This window comes from Acanthisitta chloris, unplaced genomic scaffold, assembly GCF_000695815.1.
Source record: "Acanthisitta chloris isolate BGI_N310 unplaced genomic scaffold, ASM69581v1 scaffold32815, whole genome shotgun sequence".
Lineage (NCBI taxonomy): Eukaryota > Metazoa > Chordata > Aves > Passeriformes > Acanthisittidae > Acanthisitta > Acanthisitta chloris.
In genome coordinates this window covers 479-19200 of record NW_008675939.1, presented here as the reverse complement: position 1 = coordinate 19200, position 18722 = coordinate 479, and the positions used below count along the sequence as shown (strand labels likewise).

General features: G+C 45.4%; 1 protein-coding gene across 1 annotated transcript in view; it reads left to right on the top strand.

The window, feature by feature from the left end:
• CACNA1I (calcium channel, voltage-dependent, T type, alpha 1I subunit) overlaps positions 1-18651 on the top strand; it is a gene marked incomplete at its 3' end in the record, with an annotated part of 51721 nt that extends 33070 nt beyond the window's left edge. Inside the window, 12 exon segments of the mRNA XM_009075939.1 lie at positions 1012-1163; positions 2839-2948; positions 3557-3690; positions 4400-4470; positions 8079-8157; positions 8679-8800; positions 9517-9855; positions 10485-10631; positions 15011-15127; positions 15506-15671; positions 16511-16707; positions 18508-18651. Coding sequence (XP_009074187.1) covers positions 1012-1163; positions 2839-2948; positions 3557-3690; positions 4400-4470; positions 8079-8157; positions 8679-8800; positions 9517-9855; positions 10485-10631; positions 15011-15127; positions 15506-15671; positions 16511-16707; positions 18508-18651 — 1778 coding nt within the window.
• Between the last annotated feature and the right edge of the window lie 71 nt (positions 18652-18722).

Sequence of the window (18722 nt, the reverse complement as noted above, 5' to 3'; positions counted from 1 at the left end):
CCTATGGACTGGTCTCCAAAATACATTGCTTGTGGCTGTGTTCTCAGCCTTCCTTCCCATGCCACTGCCATGTTTCTACACAACTCATCGGGGTGGTCTGGGGAAGAGAAGTGGATGCTGAGGTCTGCTGGTACTCCAGGGAAGCCACTGGGGTTTTAACACCCTTCCCCTCAGGAGATAATGTACAAAAATATCCCTTTGCACATGCTGGCATGCACTGTAAACATAGGGTGTGCACACACTGATACAGCTCCTGGGTTTGGGATAGTTCCACCTGGGCTTCCTGAAACTCAGCTGGTTGTTTGGGGAAGACCTGGACAGACTATCCTTTGTGTTCAAACCCAAATTTAAAGAAGATGGGAAATAAAAAAAAGAGGAAGACCCCTGTATTTTGTTCCTGGCTCTTTCCATCAGTGTTGCAGTGTCACTCCTTGGGTTCCCAAACCCTCTGTGGTGAAGGAAATGCTGTTTTCCTGTTGTTTCTGTCCTCTTCTGCATTACTTTTAGACAAAAATTGCAAAAGCATGCTTGCCCCTGGAAATTGTCCCTACTATCCAGACTGAAGGTTTTCTTCCATTCACAGCCTGTGAACATGCTTTCCCTTCCTCTGCTCCAGTTTTTCCCCTCTCCCGTGACACCCTGGGGCCTCTCCTTGAACCATCTGCTCCCTTTTATCATAAGTGATCTTAATTTGTCAAGACATGAAATGCTGATTTAGCACCATTCCCACATAGACTAACAGATTTTCTTTCCAGTATTCCTTTCCTTTTTTTTTCTACTTATTTTCCCTCACTTCATCTTTCAACTTTTTTTTTTTTGCATTTCCCCCCTTCTTCCTATGCTCCTTTTACCAATCCTTCTCTGTTTTTTTTCTCTCTCCCACCTTCATTCCCTTTTCTTTCAACACCTATCAGCAGTCTTATGCCTTCTCTGTCCTCAGTGTTTCTTACCTATTTCTCTCTTTCTTCCAATTTCTTCCTAACTCTGCCCATATCCCTCTTTCCTCTGAAGAGGCACAGCGTTTGCCGTACTATGCTACGTACTGCCACATACGCCTCCTTATTCATTCGGTCTGCACCAGCCACTATCTGGACATCTTCATCACTTTCATCATCTGCCTCAATGTGGTCACTATGTCCTTGGAGCACTACAACCAACCTATGGTGAGTGAGATCATGGAAATAAGCCCTGCCTCTAGTCATTAAGTTATTTTGCTACAGCTCTCTGATGACCGCTGCTCACCAGCGTAAGTAGCACACTTGTGTGCCTCTAAAAACTGTTGCTAAAGTTTTGTTAGAGTTAATGTAATAGGAAAGTTACATGAAGAGTTACATATGCATCCAGAAAGGTAGTTCCTACTCAAACACTTGTTATCTATTAAAATCAATAAAGAGCAGGCATCTAAGCAAGGGTCAGGCCCCTAGAAAGCATGTGCAATTAAGTGTCTGTGCTTTATATTAGTAAGTGTATATGTGGGGCTCCCAGATTTAGCTGCCTGCCCTGCTTTGTATGTTTCCCTGGATGCTAATAGAGTGGTGGAAGCAGTTGTGTCCTGGGAGCTTCAGGCTCTGTGTCAGATTTCCAAATGTCAGTCCAATTCCCTTGCCATATGGCCTGAGCTGAGAGAACTAGAGTGGCTGGTTGTGTGTCATGGAATGGGATGTCTTTACCAAGCCACCTTTTTTGGTAAGAGAAGCTGCATGACCAAAGCACTGAGCAGAGCCTTTCTCAGTTGCAGGGAGTGATTCCCAATACAGTGCCTTGGAAGCCAAATAAGTTTTATACTTTGGTTAGGAAGGACCATGTACCTCTCGGTTTTCTTAGCAAAGCTCTAGAAGCCTTTGATGGAAAAAAATGTATGCTGCACATATCAAAGGAGCCTTCTGCCTCCATATGTAGACAAAGCATTCATCATGACATCTGCTGGTGGCATTTCAGTTTCCAGAAGACCCTTGGTTTAGGTGACAGCTCTGGTGTCTGAGCAGATTGTCCGAGATAGCCCATGCTTTGATCAGGAGCTGAATCTGTCTGTCCTCATTCAAATCTGCTGCCAGGTTCCTTGTTTCTTGCCTATCTTGCCCAACTGCCCAGCTTTTATCTTGCCCCTGATGGTGCCCAGTTTTACTCTGCAGGTATTCTCAACCTTTATCTGTTAGCATACTCACATCAGGCCTTTGTTCCTGAACAAGTCATTCCTCTCCCTTACTCCTCCGATCCTTTCCCTGAAACCCAGGTCCAGCCATGCCAGCCTGTTGTCAGGCTCTCTTAAACAATCTTCTCAAAGTGCTTCAAACCCTTTTAGTACAAAACACCACCACATGCTGGTCCTCAGTGGTGAAGGGGCAGCACATAAAATATACAGAAGTCAAACAGCTCAGAGGTGTGACATATGCTGGCCCCAGAATAAGGAACAGCAGTAGGGTTTCCTCCCAACAGAGGTATCATATATCCACAACTGGAGGAACCTTTGTGCTTCACTCCTGGTTGATAGCTATGCCAGTGTTATTAACAAGGTGTTATCCAGGCAGCATGAGTTACTGGCAGAAGAGAAGGCTGATGGTATATTATGGATTCTCCTTGCAATACCCTCCTCCACTCCATTATGCTGAACAGTACTGGAGAGAGGAACGGTAACTGATCCTGAGAAGAACATGGTGCAGAGGGGCCAGCTGGCGGTTGCCTTTAGCCAGCAGTCTCTACATTCAAGTAGGTAGGAGGTATGGGAAGCTTCCCCAACTCACAGTGAATTCCTGGCACTTAGGAGAGTCCCTGTGTAGGGGGGTTAAGTGCTTGATGTTGCTTTTTCCCCAGTTCTTTACCCTCTCTTTCTGCTGGCAGGCCCTAGAGATTGCCCTCAAGTACTGCAACTACCTGTTCACCACCGTCTTTGTGTTTGAGGCAGTCCTGAAGCTGGTGGCATTTGGTCTGCGACGATTCTTCAAAGACAGGTGAGCAGAGGGTTGTCAACCATGGCTGTTGGACAGCTGGGTTTGGGATGGGCATTTTGAGGAAGGTTCCCTATCTGGAGTGTGAGGTGCTGGTAGAGTCTCCTGACTGCCTCTCAGTTCTACACAGTGTGGACCTAACCTCAGCCCATGTGAGCTACAATGCCTAGGCAATAGTGAGAATAGTCCAGAAATTGCTGCTTGGTTGGCATCTTCTGGTTCGACTTGAAAGCAAAGGAGATGAGGTTAGATAGAGACCACCTTTTTTCCTGCCCTTGAGGCAAACTGGGTGCGTGCTGAAGCAGAACATATACAGCTACGTTGATTCAAGCTAGTAAGGCCGTAAAAAGCTGAGCCCATTAGTCAAAGCACAGTGCCATAGTAACACAGCTCCATGCTTTCAAATCAGGCTGGCTTGCCTCTGGCTGCTCAGGGTGTGTGCAAAGTGAATCTCTGTTTGTCTGCAAAAGCCCATAGAGGCTGACTCAGAACGGGGCCTTGAACTCATACATAAAGAAATGTTTAGGTTAAAGTGGAGACAATTCACTTCCTTTTTCAGGGAAATGGAAACACTTTATCTTCCTTTATGCTCTTTGATTTTTCTTTTTAAGGTGGAATCAGCTAGATCTGGCCATTGTGCTGCTGTCTGTCATGGGCATCACGTTGGAAGAGATTGAAATCAATGCTGCTCTCCCAATTAACCCCACTATCATCCGGATCATGAGGGTGCTGCGTATCGCCCGGGGTGAGCGAGACACTGGCCAGAGGCAGGGGTGTAGGTGGCCATGGAATGGGACTCAGTGCCATGACTCATTGAGCAGTGGCTGCACAGTCATGGGCCTGCCCTGTTACCAGCCCTGGAGGAGCCTCTAGGGTGTCCTTCGTCACATTCCCTGCCTGAATCATAAAGGCTGTTTTCTGGTTCCCTTGGAAGTGAAGGACCAGGAGAGTGGGCAGATCATGAGAGAGCTCAGCTTTCTCTGTTAGTCATTTATCAGTCAAGTATGGCAGTGGTGTGTGGAGAAGAACCCACTAAGCAGGTTGAAGTTTGCCCAGGCAGGGCCTTGAATCTTCCTGGTGTGCTAAGCTGTCTTAACAGCGGTGGCTGGAGGAAGATAAAGTGATGGAAGGAAAAATCAAAGCAGAGGGACAAATGGGATATACAAAACTGGAAGAAAGAGGGCTCCTGGCTAGAGTGCCTGGGTGAAGCAGGAGAAGCCTGATGGGCATGGGTGATAGAAACAGAGTGTTTAGTAAAATGAATATGGACTGGAGGAAAGAGAACAGCTGGGGTTGTACAGTCAAAAGAGAGAAGAGGGAAGAGGGGAAAAATCCAGTTTTTCTAGGTCAAGGGGAGACAGGACATCTGTCTTGTGCTCCTGCATTAGTAATTGACACAAAGGATAGACCTGAACTCAGTCTGAATGACACTTCTCTTGTGCTTGTTGTGGCAGTCCTGAAGTTACTGAAGATGGCCACAGGAATGCGAGCACTGCTGGATACTGTTGTTCAAGCCCTGCCACAGGTAAAACAGACCAGCTTCCCAAAAGATTCTCCTCTTGTGTCCCCTTTTCCATAGGGTTGATTCTTGTGGAGTCTCAGAGGTGGTGTCTAGTTGTACTGAAGGTCATGTTCAAGTTTTAATGTCATTCATGGTGGTACAGCTCACCTCACAACTCTGTTCTCCAGTGGGTGAAGGAGATAAGGTTGGACTCCTGGATAAGGGCAGATTTCTTTCTGTCATGTCTAGCTAGTGTCTAACTGTTTGAACTAGTCCTCAGCTCCTCTCTCCCCTCTCCATAAGAAGGGAAGAGTGGCTGGAAGCCATTTCAGGAGGAAAGGAGGTCTTTGTGTCACTGCCCCTCTCACCCTTCCCTGCATGTGCCCCTTTTCCCTCCTCTCTTTCATTTGCACTCTTGTCACTCCTTTTCTTAGCCAGTGCCTCCCCTTCCTACTTTTTCTTCTCTTCTCCTCCTGGATCCTTTTGTGTTCCGAACCTCTCATGTATGAGAAGCAGTGACATGCTCTGTTGTGGCTCACGCAGCCGGCAGTTAAGTGTCTACTGCAAGACAGCTAGACAGAAGGATTTCATGAGCTGTGAGCAGCAGCTGTTCCCGAATGAGATGCTGACACGGTGCTTTAAACAGGCTTCAAGCCCACTGTGAGTATCCTCTGTGATGGATAAGCAGCCAGGGAGTCTGGTCCCCTTCCTTTTGGATTGTTGTGAGAGAATTGTTAAGCAAGGAGTAATGGCACCAAGTGGCTCTACTGAACATACATCAGGCCATTCCCCTGGCAGGCTCTGAGCAGGCAGCTATATTGCATGATATCAAAATGCACAGGCATTTGTCAGTTGATTTATCAGCTAATGTGCCAGTGCTGGTGAGTGATGAAGAGCTGAGAATCAATCTGGAAACAGCATGAGTAGTTACCCAAGGAGTTTACTTCTGATGTTGGTGACAATAAATGTCCATCTGAATTAGAGGAATCTGATGGCACAAAAGTGAGAGGGAAACTCTGTGATCTTTTATGGATCCTGAGCTCTGTCTGATCTCCCATGCTCTTTATTAAACAGTAATTATTTGTAGTTTACTATAATTATAATAACAACAATAATAATAATAATTCATATGTAGGATATATAATATCATCATTCAGGATAGTTGTGGGCTGAGATACACTGGACAATGGGAGGAATGAGAGATTAAAAAAGTTCTTATAGCAGTCAGCTTTGGGCCAGTAATGTTTATTAGTTCTGGCTCTGCTGCCCCAGGCTGGCTCAGTTCAGCTTCTTTGCACCTTGCTCTTTTCCATTTCAGAAACCAGAACAGTTGATTTTTCTCAGGTGAGGATCTAGAACAGAGCAGATCTTCAGATCCAACTTCTGCATGTCTGTGGCATGTTTATTCTGCAACGCAGATGGATGCACACAGATATTAAGGGCTGGATAAAATAGTAACCAAAAGCCCTTGCTAAGAGGACTCTGCAATATACTTGCACTTAAATGATGAGGCTCAACTTCTATCCCCAAAATGTAGAGAATAACTAAGAGAGGAGGAAATATTCATATCCCTGTTGTGTAAATGGAGAGTCATCAGGCAGCAAAGTGTTTTGCTCAGGATGGCAACAAGCACAACTGGGGTCTGTGAGTCCCTGCTTTTGGTCCTAGCCACAAATCACAAGTATATTCTTCCACGCTTTCTAAATTCTGACTTTTCTGTCTCTCATTTACCTACAGCTCCTCTGCTAACCAGTTGGTAGGTCAGGTCTCTTGAAGGTCATTAATATCTGCCACAAAGCAAGCAGATGTCTGAAGGTTTGGCCTCTAGGTATTCTCTGGAAGATAATAGCAAGCAGTACTTAATCCCTACATCATCAAAGCCGATGATCAATGCGCTTCCCATTATCTGGTTTTGATTTACTTCTGTAACAGGTTAGCTTTGTTTAATGAAGTTCTGTCATAGGATTCAAAAATTATTCCATAGTTAAAGTTGTGTAAAAATCTCACTTAAAGGGGTAAAATCCACCAGTTTCACCATTAAAGAATGAATTCAGTCTTCATATTTTATATACTGGGTCTTCAGGGGACAACTGAATTATCTGTGATATTATTCTCCAAGATTTATTGACTTTGCCAAAAGAAGAAGTTTAAAATAAGCTGTCCTTTCCCTTGCACTTTTTCCACTTCTTGACCTTTCTCTTTTTGTTCCTAGAGCACAGACTTACATCAAGGATTTTGCTTGCTAGTGGAATACAAGGCATCTCCTGTTGTCCTGTTTCAATTCACTTCCTGTCTTTGTTATACTGCAGCAATTCTTAATAGTGAATAGAAGTTTAATTTTAAAAAGCCCTTTGGAAATGTAGTCCTTTGCTAAGTTTTATTAACTTCTTTTTCTTAATGCCCTGTAGACACAGACCCAGTGGTGTGTATTCACAGAATTTGCTATGGTGTCCAATTTAGTCATCAGAAATAATGCCTTCCACTGAGTATGTAGGGAGCCAGGATCTGGCAGCCCAGGGGAGTGGGTGGACTGAATCATTTATTTCTCTTCTGAATTTGGATGACACAGCAGTTGCAATGACTAAATTAGACTCCTGAAGTGGATGTGCCTAACAAAGGCCCAGTGACCACATGCATTTGGACCAGACACTGTTCACTTTTTGAAAAACATCCATAGATCAGTTAGGTCCTTAACTTCTCCATGTCTTCTCTTGTTTCACTAGCAGTGTGCTAACCATTGCCAGCATTTTCTGTTACTGCTCAGCCTACCTCTTCCAAAACCCACTCCTGCTTCTCACATGTAACCTGTCTGCCTCACATGCTTGAAGGCAGGAGACTCAGAGGCAAGCAGTGATTTGGGAGAGCGAGGACTTGGTGGCAGTGTCCATATTGCTGATGACACTGCTGCCTTTGTGCACCATGAAACAGCAATCCTTGCATTGGGAGGTTTCCCAACAGCAGCCACTGGAGGCCCAGAAATCAGGCTTTGACCTATTATTCATGAGATGCAAAAGTAGCTCTGCTTCCTCTTTTGAATCCTTTATAGTCTCCTCTCTTTTCCTTCTTCTCTACACACATTTCAAAAGTGCATCATTACCCTTCTTCTCTCCTGCCTGCCTACTCCTTCCACAAGCCCTGATGTAGCCTCCACTTGTAGCTGTGCCCCACTATTGCCCTGCCAGGTTCATGGCAGCAGCTGGTCTACCTGTGTCCCTCTCTCCTTGAACACCGTTGCACTCTTCACATGATCATAACTTCAAGGGACTTAAGCAGTTTGGTGGGGCATATAGTGCTGCAGGACATGTCCCCATGCTGTAACCCATAACCTCACCCAGCGAAACTGGCTTCACTTTCTGTGCCCCTGCTCCCATGTACTTGTCTTCCTCTGTCCCAGAAATGGCACACTTCAGTCAGCCCTGGCCAGAGCTTGTGCTAGAATGAAAAGAGAATCCTTCAAGTACAGTTGCAGCTGGTGCCATCAGCAATGATTTCCCAAGTGCTGAACAATGATTTGGTTGCATTTGTACACTGGGAATTTGCTGCTGTTCCCTTCAGGTTTTGAAAGGCAGAAGCGCTTGCCTGTACGGATTGAACAGGCTTTGGGATAGGCTGACTGTGCCGTTTGCTTTCAGGTGGGAAACCTTGGACTGCTTTTCATGCTCCTCTTTTTCATCTACGCCGCTCTAGGAGTGGAGCTCTTTGGAAAGCTGGGTAAGTCTCAAGCAGATCATGCTCCAGTGTGAGCTACAGACCTGGTTGAGGTTTTTCAGAATCAGTACTATTTGATGAAGGGACTGAATTATTTCATGGACTTTATTCTCCCTGATGCGTAATTGATATAAGAGAAATTTCCCTCTAAATTGTTGTTGTCCTAATAGCCTAACAAAATCAAAGCAGCCTCTGGTTTCTTATTTATTCTTGAACTTTTTCTTTTCCTGCGCTGTCCTCCTTGACGTTGCCTTTAAGATTACAAGAAAAGGTTGGAGATAATTTATTTACATCTCTTGCCATGGAGTATTGATCAAGAAGAAAGGCAGCACGATGACAGAGTTACACTGCCTGATGCCCTGAGGCTGGGCCATTAGGGATTTTTCTGTATTGATGGCCAACAGCCAACAGTTGGGCAGGGTGCTGATACTATTACCTAAGGTCACCAGGCAGTGAGTTCCTGCTGTTGATCTCAGGGCTGGTAGTGTGCCCTTCACTGAGTACTGCAATCCTGTTTTTTTCAGTATGCAATGAGGAGAACCCCTGCGAGGGCATGAGCCGCCACGCCACCTTTGAAAACTTCGGCATGGCCTTCCTTACACTTTTCCAGGTGTCCACGGGTGACAACTGGAATGGGATCATGAAGGTAACTGGGCCTTAGGGGCAAGGATCTTCTGCTTGTGGGGAAGGAGAAATTCTGATGTGTGTTCTGTTCAGCAGTGCTTGGGCTAGCAAAGGCAAGGAGCACAGTTAATAAGGTCTCTGCATGAGTCAGAGTCTTTCTCCCCACCATGGTAACTCAAACCTTATGTTCATGGTTGATAAAAGAGCCAATTTTCCTTGGGAGGAACAAGAAGACAGTCCAGGCTAAGAGGGAATATCCACCGTAGTAAGACCTGTTGTCAAAGCTGAGTGTAGGACATGTGTTGGATATGGCAACCATCCACAGAGCTACCAGGACAATCCAAAATAAATACTTACTTCCTTCAGAGGACATGGAGAGAGGAAGGTTCTTTGATCACATATGGTACTTTTTAGTCTGGATGGGAGAAGGCAGTACCAGACTGCTCACTTTTTGCCTTGCTCACATGTGTGGGGCTACTGGGGCAGCAACATGTGATGGTCTGAAAATAGTTTGCTCAGTATGCCTTTGGATGTAAGCAGACAGCATGTGAACAGATAGTGCCCCAGACTCTTTGGAGATCTCATTATCCCAGAGGGTAAGGAGTGATAGAAGTGTTTGCCTCATTCTTTCCATTGGCATCAGTGGGTTTTGTGGCAGAAAGAGCAACGAGGTTTCTGTTCTTACTTTGGTCTTTCCTTCCTTCCATTGCTTCCTCTCAAACCCAACTTCCTCTCAAGGATACCTTGCGTGACTGCAGCCATGATGACCGGAGCTGCCTCAGCAACCTGCAGTTCATCTCCCCACTGTACTTTGTCAGCTTTGTGCTCACAGCCCAGTTTGTCCTGATCAATGTGGTGGTAGCTGTGCTCATGAAGCATCTTGATGACAGCAACAAGGATGCCCAGGAGGATGCAGAGATGGATGCTGAGCTTGAGCTGGAAATTGCTCATGGTCTGTGCTCCCACAAGTCAGGCTCTCCAAATTCAGGACAGGGAAAAGGAGCAGGAACAGGAGGAGGTGGTGGGAGAACAGATCCTGAAGGCCATCTATGCATGAGATGTTACTCTCCAGCCCAGGTGAGTACACCTTTGAGCTTACTAACCAGACTGCAGCAAGCAGCTGTGGGAAGAAGCTGGGCAGCCTAGATGACTGAGGGCTTAGCTGTAGCAGAGAGAGTCTTCCACCTCAGGGTGAGAGGTTTGCTTTCAGTGGTAGACTTTTGAGGTGGTAGCATCATGTAGGGACAAGGATGTGACATCAGTGTGTCCTGTTCATTGTCATCATGGTGTAGGAACCTGAGGGCCAGCAGAGGAGGGATGGAGCAAATCAGCTAACGGTGTGACAGGAGCAAATTTGAGAGGGGAGGTCAGGAGAAGAGTGCAGGGGAAATGGTAGATCGAGATTGCGGCACTCCAACAGAGCTGGAAGGGAGGCGTGAGCAGTGCCGAAGTGCACTGAAAGTGAGTAAAGACTGTCCCTCCTTATTTTTTTTATTTCTTTTTTTGCACTGAACTCTGGCACCGTTACACACCCCGTGGAGCAAATGTTCCCTCAGTGACCCTGTGCAAGTACCTGCAGAACAAGATGCTGTTCCAGATGAGTCAGGGTGAAGAACCCATCCCCAAATTCACATGAAAATTTAAAGCAAAAAAATCAACATTCTTAAAATGATCTCTCCCATCCTCCCCCCTTTCTTGTCCCCTAGGAGAACTTATGGCTGGACAGTGTCTCTTTAATTATTAAGGACTCCTTCGACGGGGAGTTAATGATCATCGATAACCTATCGGGCTCCGTCTTCCATCATTACTCCTCGCCGGCCATGTGCGAGAAGTGTAACCATGACAAGCAAGAGGTAACCTGCGTACGAGGGTGCGTGAGGGGACTCTCCCCCCAAGACCTGCACACCCACACCCACATGCCCGTAGGTCGTCCGATGTGTGCTCCTCTGTAGATTGTGTAGATAGTAGAGCTTGTTGACCTGTGTTTGTGATCTGTCGTGAAGTGCTGATACTGCCTCTAGCATAGGCCTGCCCTCCTCAGCCACACGTGGATGTTTGAGGTGGTGGAAAAGTGAGACGTGACAGAACACAGGTCAGGAGGAACTGAATGACCTGTAGAGAAATTACTATGAAGGCATCCTGGCAGCTCTTGTTGTGTTCAATTCTGCAAGAAGAGGTTCAAGCTCATGTTGTGTGGAAGACTCAAAGGATCTCACTCCAATGACAGCACTTAGGAGTAATGCAGTGGGAGATTTAGGCATGTGTCTTGTCCTCATTTTAAGCATATGCTTGCTTATTCCCTGTTGAGGTCGATGAATTAAGCACATGTTTAAATGCCTTGTTGAATAGAGTCACTGTCTGTGAGCAAGGATTGGTTTGTTGTGAAAACCAGTTAATTAGTTTGAGCAAAACCTAAATAAAAATGAGCCCACTGAGAAAGTTTGTTAATTGACAAATGGGTTGTTGCTAAGAGCAGGACACCAAATGACTTAGATTTGAGTTTCTAAATTTGGTAAATGCTTTGGAAAACTGCTTCCTAAGCAATTAGTCTTTTCAGGTTGTGAAACTGCAGGAGCAAAGTAGTCTGGAAAAAGTTAGGTGTGTAGCAGAATTAATTTTATTTCTGAAATAATTTTATTGCTTTTAAGTGCTCTGACTTTGTGTGGTCAGATTCACAGCAGTAGTGTGGCTCATCTGACAGTAAACTGGTACATCAGTGGCAATCTTCACCCTCTCCTTCCCCATAACTAACTTGATACATTGCTACTGCTTATAAAGAAACAAGGAAGCTTGGGAAAATAGCTCTTACTGGCAGACTGCTCTATCCATGTTTGAAAAAAGTAATATTTTGTTTGGCTTCAGGTGCCTAGTTCTGATGCTCTAGGTTGGGTTTTTTTCAGCTTCCCTTTGAAAGTATCAAAATGAAAACATTGCTGTAGTTCATCATTATTGCAATACCTCATAAATAGATGCTGCATTAATGAAATCAAATAACTAGTTTTCAATTAGCTGCAATTTCCATTGCTTTCCTTAAGTCCTTATGTTCAGCAATTGGTGCTGAGCTTCTATCAGCAAATGAGGTCTCCTAAGGAATTCCAGAATGATTGCCCCGAAATTAATTCATTTGCAGCTAGTTTGCTACATTTGAAAACCTTCCAGATAGTCTTTCAGTACCCTGCCTAGGAATGGAAACAACACATTTTCTTACCTTCCCGGCAAGAAAACTAGATAGCAAAATCTTCAAGTGCAACTCACAGCCACAGCAAAGAGTTTGATATAATAATCACAACCGAAGAATTATTCTTAGACTGTATTTACTAATGAGTGTTATACAGCCATAAATTATTTTTCAAAATTGATTTTTCAATGCATCTGAAATGTGTACCTGAAAAGACATTATGTATATCTGCAAAAATAACTTTAGTAATAAAATGCAGATGTTTTACTTCTGATCATATGAATCAAAAGTACAGCTCAGGATTTTAAGTCATGATTGATCATGACCTTCTCTTCATATTTCATAATTTAAAAAAAACATTGAGGAAATTCCCACAGAAAAACACTATATGGAGTCATAGCTAACACCAACAATGCACATAGTCATTAAATTAGAGTGTGCTCTGGTACATCAACATAAACAAATGGGTATTGTACACACAGACAGAATTGTACAGTCTCGCACACAATTGACAGCAAGTTACATAGACAAAACAGTTTGTATCTAGTCCTATTCTATACATGTGTATTCAAATACACTATCACCCTTAACTCTGCCCTTGTGACAAAAATCATGTATTGAAAGAGGGGAAATTGAGGCTAGATATTAGGAAAAAGTTTTTTTCCTGTAAGTGTGGTGAGGCAGGGGCACAATCTGCCCAAGGATGCTGTGGCTGCCCCAACCCTGGCAGTGTTCAAAGCCAGGTTGGATGAAGCCTTGAGCAACCTGCTCTGGTGGGAGGTGTCCCTGCCCAGGGCAGGGAGTTGGGACTAGGTGATCTGTAAGATCCATTCCAACACCTAAAATTCTATGATTAGCAAAAAATGTTCACTCCTATTTTATTTGTAGTTTAATTCATCAAGATGCTGAGCACAGTGGATGGACACAACATTTAAACATATGCGTGAACTTATTAATATGTGCTAAGCTTTTTGTGGCATTGAGCAGAAGTGCTCATTGCCTTTCCCAGTTACACTCCTGACATCTTATTTTCAAATCAGTTATTTCTGCAATTAAGGATTTTTGTGATCATGGCTCTGTTTTTAAAGACACGTTATATCTGCAACTAACTATTTTCTAAGGGATATCTGTATGTGGTTCAGTGTCTCAGGTTGATGTTCCTGGCAGTTTTCGTGGATTGTGCTTTAGTGAACAGCCCCTTTTCTCCCGACTGCAATTTTAAAAGTTTTTTTGTTCCTTAACTTTAGTCAGCAGATTTTAAAATATTCTACAATAAGGGAAGCAATAAGAACAATACCTTTTTTATTTCGTGGAGCAGATCTCATCTGTTGTCATTGGGATGGTTGACAGACATCTGTGGATTGGTGGCTGAAGTGTGTTTAGTCAGTGGCAGGAGTTTACCAGTGTACACCGGTGAAACAAGTTTCCATCTATTCATGACTTTATTGATTATGTTTTTTGTGGTGATTCCAGGGTGGCCAGAATTTGTGAGCAAGCAGTTCAGTGGCAAACAGACTATTTTGGCTTTTGTTGAAACCCCTTTTTGTGGATGAGAAAAGTAGTCACAGATGTTGCCATGTTTCATGCTCGCGTCTCTACAAGCATAGCTGTAAGATTGCTGTGGTGTAACAGACACTTAGGCAAGTAATAGATGACTACACACATTAAGTGGGGCTGTGTTTCTCTACTCAAGTAGCTGCTGACTGGTGGCCGTGTAGTGTGCTTGACAGGAGTTCATTGTGGGCTCTCTGTGCTTTTGCGCTCTGAGCAGCAGTTGTTGGTTTTGGGCATTCTTCGTGGTTCAACAGCACCGTTTTCCTGTATCAGAATATTATCTCAAATAAGGATGTCATTTGTGCCCTTTCTTTAAGTCCAGCTCTGTTTTTCCGTCCTGTTTGTTTAAAGTATGTTATCCCTCAGATGGAGATATCTTCCAGTTTTTGGCATTGACACAAGCAACTAAACTCCCAGCTCAAAAGAGTCGTCTCTCCAAATGTTTCACCTGCTCTTACGGCACAAAATCTGTACCCACCTCTTGCAAACACAAACACATGTCCAGAAAAATACATGCCCAGGAAGCAAGCTGTCCTGACTGAGATAACCAGCAGCACTCAAGAGTCAGCTGCTGGTGGTGCAAACTGGTGGGACTCTAGAGACCAGTGATGGAAATCCAGGCACAGGAGGGACAGAGCAACTGCTTAGGCTACTAGAAAAAAAGAGATGCTTTTCAGGCATTGTGAGAAAGAGTTGTCAGGCAGAGGAGGTTTGAAAGCTTGGAGGAAAGAAGACAGGAGAGGGGCACATGTGGTATGAGACAACCCGAAGGATGAAGCAAATGGGACTGGAGCAGAGCAGGGATGTAAGAATAAGAAAGATGCAGTGGTCAGATTTGCTTTCAGAAGGCAAGAGAGCGCAAGTATGAGTGGGTGGGAGGGATGAGTTTAAGGATGGAGAGCAGGATGGGAGTTGGTGTTAGGTGAGGTCTTGGGTAGGTTAGAGGGGAAGGGAGAAGGAAGACCCTGGAGGGAAGCTGGAGGGAAACAGGGTTTCAGTAATGAAGGTAAGAGAATATGAAAAGCATGATACTGGCATGGACTGCAAGAGGCATGACTATCCCTGGAATGAAAGCATCTTTATGTTAAAGCAGGGCTGTCTGTGGTGCCTTCAGAGAGAGGGGTCCACTCCTCATCCCTCAGCAGTGCAGGCTGCCTTGTCACTGGCCTGAGGGAGCCCTCTGCCTGCCTGGCTTGGCTTTCAGGACCTTGGGCCAACTGTATCACTGTGACAGATTCAGGACTTGTTCCTCCAATTCTTGCACTAGAGAAGCATGGACTGGTGGTGGGCTGCTTGCAGATCATATGTTCAATCTTCCTTAAAAAGTGAATTCTTCTGCCTAGCCCAGGTCTGGGTTAGGCAGTACCTGATGTATCCAAGTAATATAACCTAAAATTGATCTTGGGTCTACAGGCTCTCACTTATCCACCATACACAGTGTGACTGCTTGAAATGTGGATGCCAGGCATGACCTGTGATAGCTCCTTTCCCTTCCTGCAGGTCAAGTTGGCTGAAATGGAAGCATTATCCCTCAACTCAGACAAGTCCTCTTCCGTCCTTCTAGGAGAGGAGTCAGACAATCGAAACACTTCTCAGCTGAGTCCTAAGGAGATCAAGGTTAGCCACAGGCAGTCATGGGCATGTTACACCATGCGCTGTATCAATGCCCCTGCTCATTTCAGGGGCTCTGTATTCATCCAAGTGTCCCTGCTGAGGAATATAATTCTGGTCATTTTTCAAGAGCTTCTCCATAGAGACATATCATAGAGAAGGATTTGAGAACAACAAAAGGATGTATATTTTTGAACTTCACTACTGTTAGTAACTTCCTATGAATGAGTCTAAATTTAGGGGATCTGGGCTGGAAAACTGAGTATCTCTTAGCTAGCTTGGAGGTTTTATCAGAATCAGCTCTTCTTGAGGCTTTAACAAACCTGCTTCAACATCTGCCATTAAATTTCACAAGACTTTGACCTCATTTATTTTTTCCAGCAGGATGGCCAGAACAGCCCTGACTCCAATGGGGCAGGCAATCTGGGCGAATGCCTGCTCCCAGTATCCAGTGAGGATGGCTCTACAAACCAAGACAGCTACCTGTGTGAAATGGAGAATACCACTTTCAACTCAGTACAGTCTTGGCTAAAGCATGAAAGTACCAAAGGTGAGCATGGGTCTCATCAGTCTCCAGGTCTGCTGAAAGTGTGGGTTGGTTCAGCTCATCTGTCTTTCCCTTGTCTTCCCTCTGCCAGGAATGGAGTTAATGTGATATGGGGCTATACCAACCAAAACTTAGATTTCAGTTTTCCAGTCTTCAGGAATGGTGTGAGGAGCAGTTTCTTCTTCAGCTACTACATCTTATACTGTCCATCAGATGTGACTATATGAAGTATTGTGCTATAGCTGATCCCCATTCATAGTAGTGCACCCATACATGGTCAGAAAAGAGTGGGGACAGATTCCCCTGACATGTCACCTGGATGAACTGTGCTCACTCAGCACAGTAGAACATTGCTGCCCCCTGAGACCAGGTAAAGGTTCAGGGAATACATAACATGTCTGCCCTTGGCAGAAGTACTCCAGCATGCTCTTGTCACCTCTGGTCCCCAGGTTTCCCAAACCACAGTTTATTTATCTCCCTTCATCCCTTGCAGGATCTGGGATAAAAGTCCTCTGGCAGTGATATATGCTTAAATCAAGGCCTTATAGTTCAGCATTTCTCTGTGAGAGCAAAAGCAGAGGCAAACTGTTACTTAAAGACTTTGAGTGGTGTTAGGTCTTATGGGTCTGGTGTAGAGGTTTTTGTGAAAACTGGGACCCATGGTCCGAACACTAGACTGAGACACCTGGGCCAGGAATGTATGTTACTGAATATCCCCAGTACACTGGACTTCAGGACCCTCAGTGTAACAGCAGCAAAGGCACCAAATCAAATCAGTGGACTCTTCAACTTTCTTTCCTTCTATTTCTGTTCTCCTCCCCCTTTTTTTGGTGCTTTGTCAGTCCCTCCCAGCTCCTTCTCTCCAGGTGCATCTTGCCCTCTGCTACCTGTACCAGCAGAATTTTTCCACCCAGCTATCTCTGCCACCCAGATGGGGCCTGAGAAGGATTCATGTCCACATAACCTTCCTAAGATCTCTCTGCAAGGCTCGTGGGCATCACTGAGATCTCCGAGTGTGAACTGTTCACTTCTTCATCAGGTGAGGAACCTTGTTTCCCTCTGCTAGGAAAATTCAGTTTTCACGTCACACCCAAACAGAGGGGGATGAACGAGGAGGAGGGCAGAGGAAGGCGAGAGGCAGCTGTGATCATGAGCTGGATAACCTGGATCTCTTGGAGGAGCGCAGTGGACTGGAGAATGCAGGAGGATGGGGGAGGAGAGAGGGTAATATAGCAAAGGGATGTTATATGGCTCTCACCCCAGGAAGTCATACATTCTTCTGATTTGGATCAACAAATAGTTTGACAGCTGCAGTGAGCCCCACATGAATATGAACTCACATCACTTTGTGGCTCACCCCTGGGTCTCTGGCACTGGGTGTGCTGCAGACACCTGCATGCACAGCAGCTGTGATGTGAACCAGGGAGATAACAGCTGTGCAGTCTCCTTGGGTCCTCTCAACACTGTGACTCTAGGTCTCACACCTTCTTGGTTGGAACAGGCTTGTTCCCACCTACATCCTCCACAGCCCTTCATGCCACATCCACGCACGGTGTCCCTGAGCTTGCTGGTTTCCCCTGCCTGCTTAGCTCTTACATCTCAGAAAGGTGCTATCTCTTTCTGAAGAGGCATCTATTTCTCACTAATGAAAGAAAACAATAAAAGCACTGAGGGAAGATCAAGTGTCTCTGAAGAGCAGAGGAGGCAGAGATGAAAGCCCGATAGAGATCCCTGTTAGTGTTCTTGGAAGAGACTCCATGAACAGGGACACTTTATTCCAGACAAACTAAAAAACAAAATCAGATGTTATCCAGCTCTAGGTGACAGACACTGTTGGCACAATACAATAAATTCACCAAAGATAAATTTAACCTTAATCTGAGACCACCGAGTTGTTGCAGTGTTAAAATTGCTAGTGTAAGCTAAGGCAGAAAGAGGAAGAACTCTGGAGCTGGCATTCCACTGGGACAAAAGTACTCAATTGCTGTAAAGGAGAAACTGGTTAACTTTTGATTATGTGATGCAGACTGTACTGAATAACTGTGGTTCAGGACACCAGTTCCAGTCCTATGTGCATCATTCCCAGTCCAGTGTCCCAGTGATGACCTCAGCACAGACCAATTTCTTAGAAACAAGTAAAATGCAGCTTAACTTGTTGAGCACTGATACAAGGAAATTAAGGCTGTTTCCTCTTCCAGCTGGAAGGGGATCCCACCTTTCTGCCCTAAATAACATCAGTGCCACTAGTGCTGGTCAGAAGAATCATGAGGCCTCTTTTCTCTCCCCAAACATTGCTGCCTTTTTTAATAAGAGGAGCTGTATGTACAGAAGTCCCCTGGTCCAGCTGATAGTTTTGATGTATCCACAGCCTGTGTGGCAGGTTTATAGGGAAGCCATGAGTAAGAACCCACAGAGGACCTCTGCTCCACTGTCTTCTGGACCATCAGTGGTCAGGAAGAGCCTAGTGAAGGGAGGGGAGCTGCAGAGCTCACAGACCAAATGTCCCTTCCCTTTGGCGAAGTACTTCAAATGGGAAGGGTAGATTCATCCTAGAGCAAAATGAAATCGGCTCAAAATATTGAGACCTTTCCCCCTCCTTACCCAGAAGGAAATCCCCTGGGCAGGATGCACAGCTGGTGCTTGTAGCATTGCTTAGGTGGAATAGCTGCCCTCCCTAGCAGAGGAGAGTGAGGAGAAGAATTGGAGTTTTTGCCCTTTCTGTAATTGTGGTTTATTTTCATACCCTAAAGTACTCGCAAAACAAATTCGAAAGGCAAAGACTCTTGCCCACTGTCCATCTCCTTCCTGACAACTGTGTTTCCATGCTCCTGCTCCCCAGGCCCCCGAGAGCGACACCTCGCTGGACAGCCGGAGCAGCAGCTCAGTGGGCAGCCTACAGACCACGCTGGAGGACAGCCTCAACCTCAGTGACTCTCCCCAGTGCACCCTGGACCTCCCAGTGGCTCTGTGCCCCATGCCAGCCGTGGGCAGCCAGAGACCCCTGGCAGCTCCCCTCTCCCCTGCCTCCCGCCGACGGAGCCTGCGGGGCCGGGG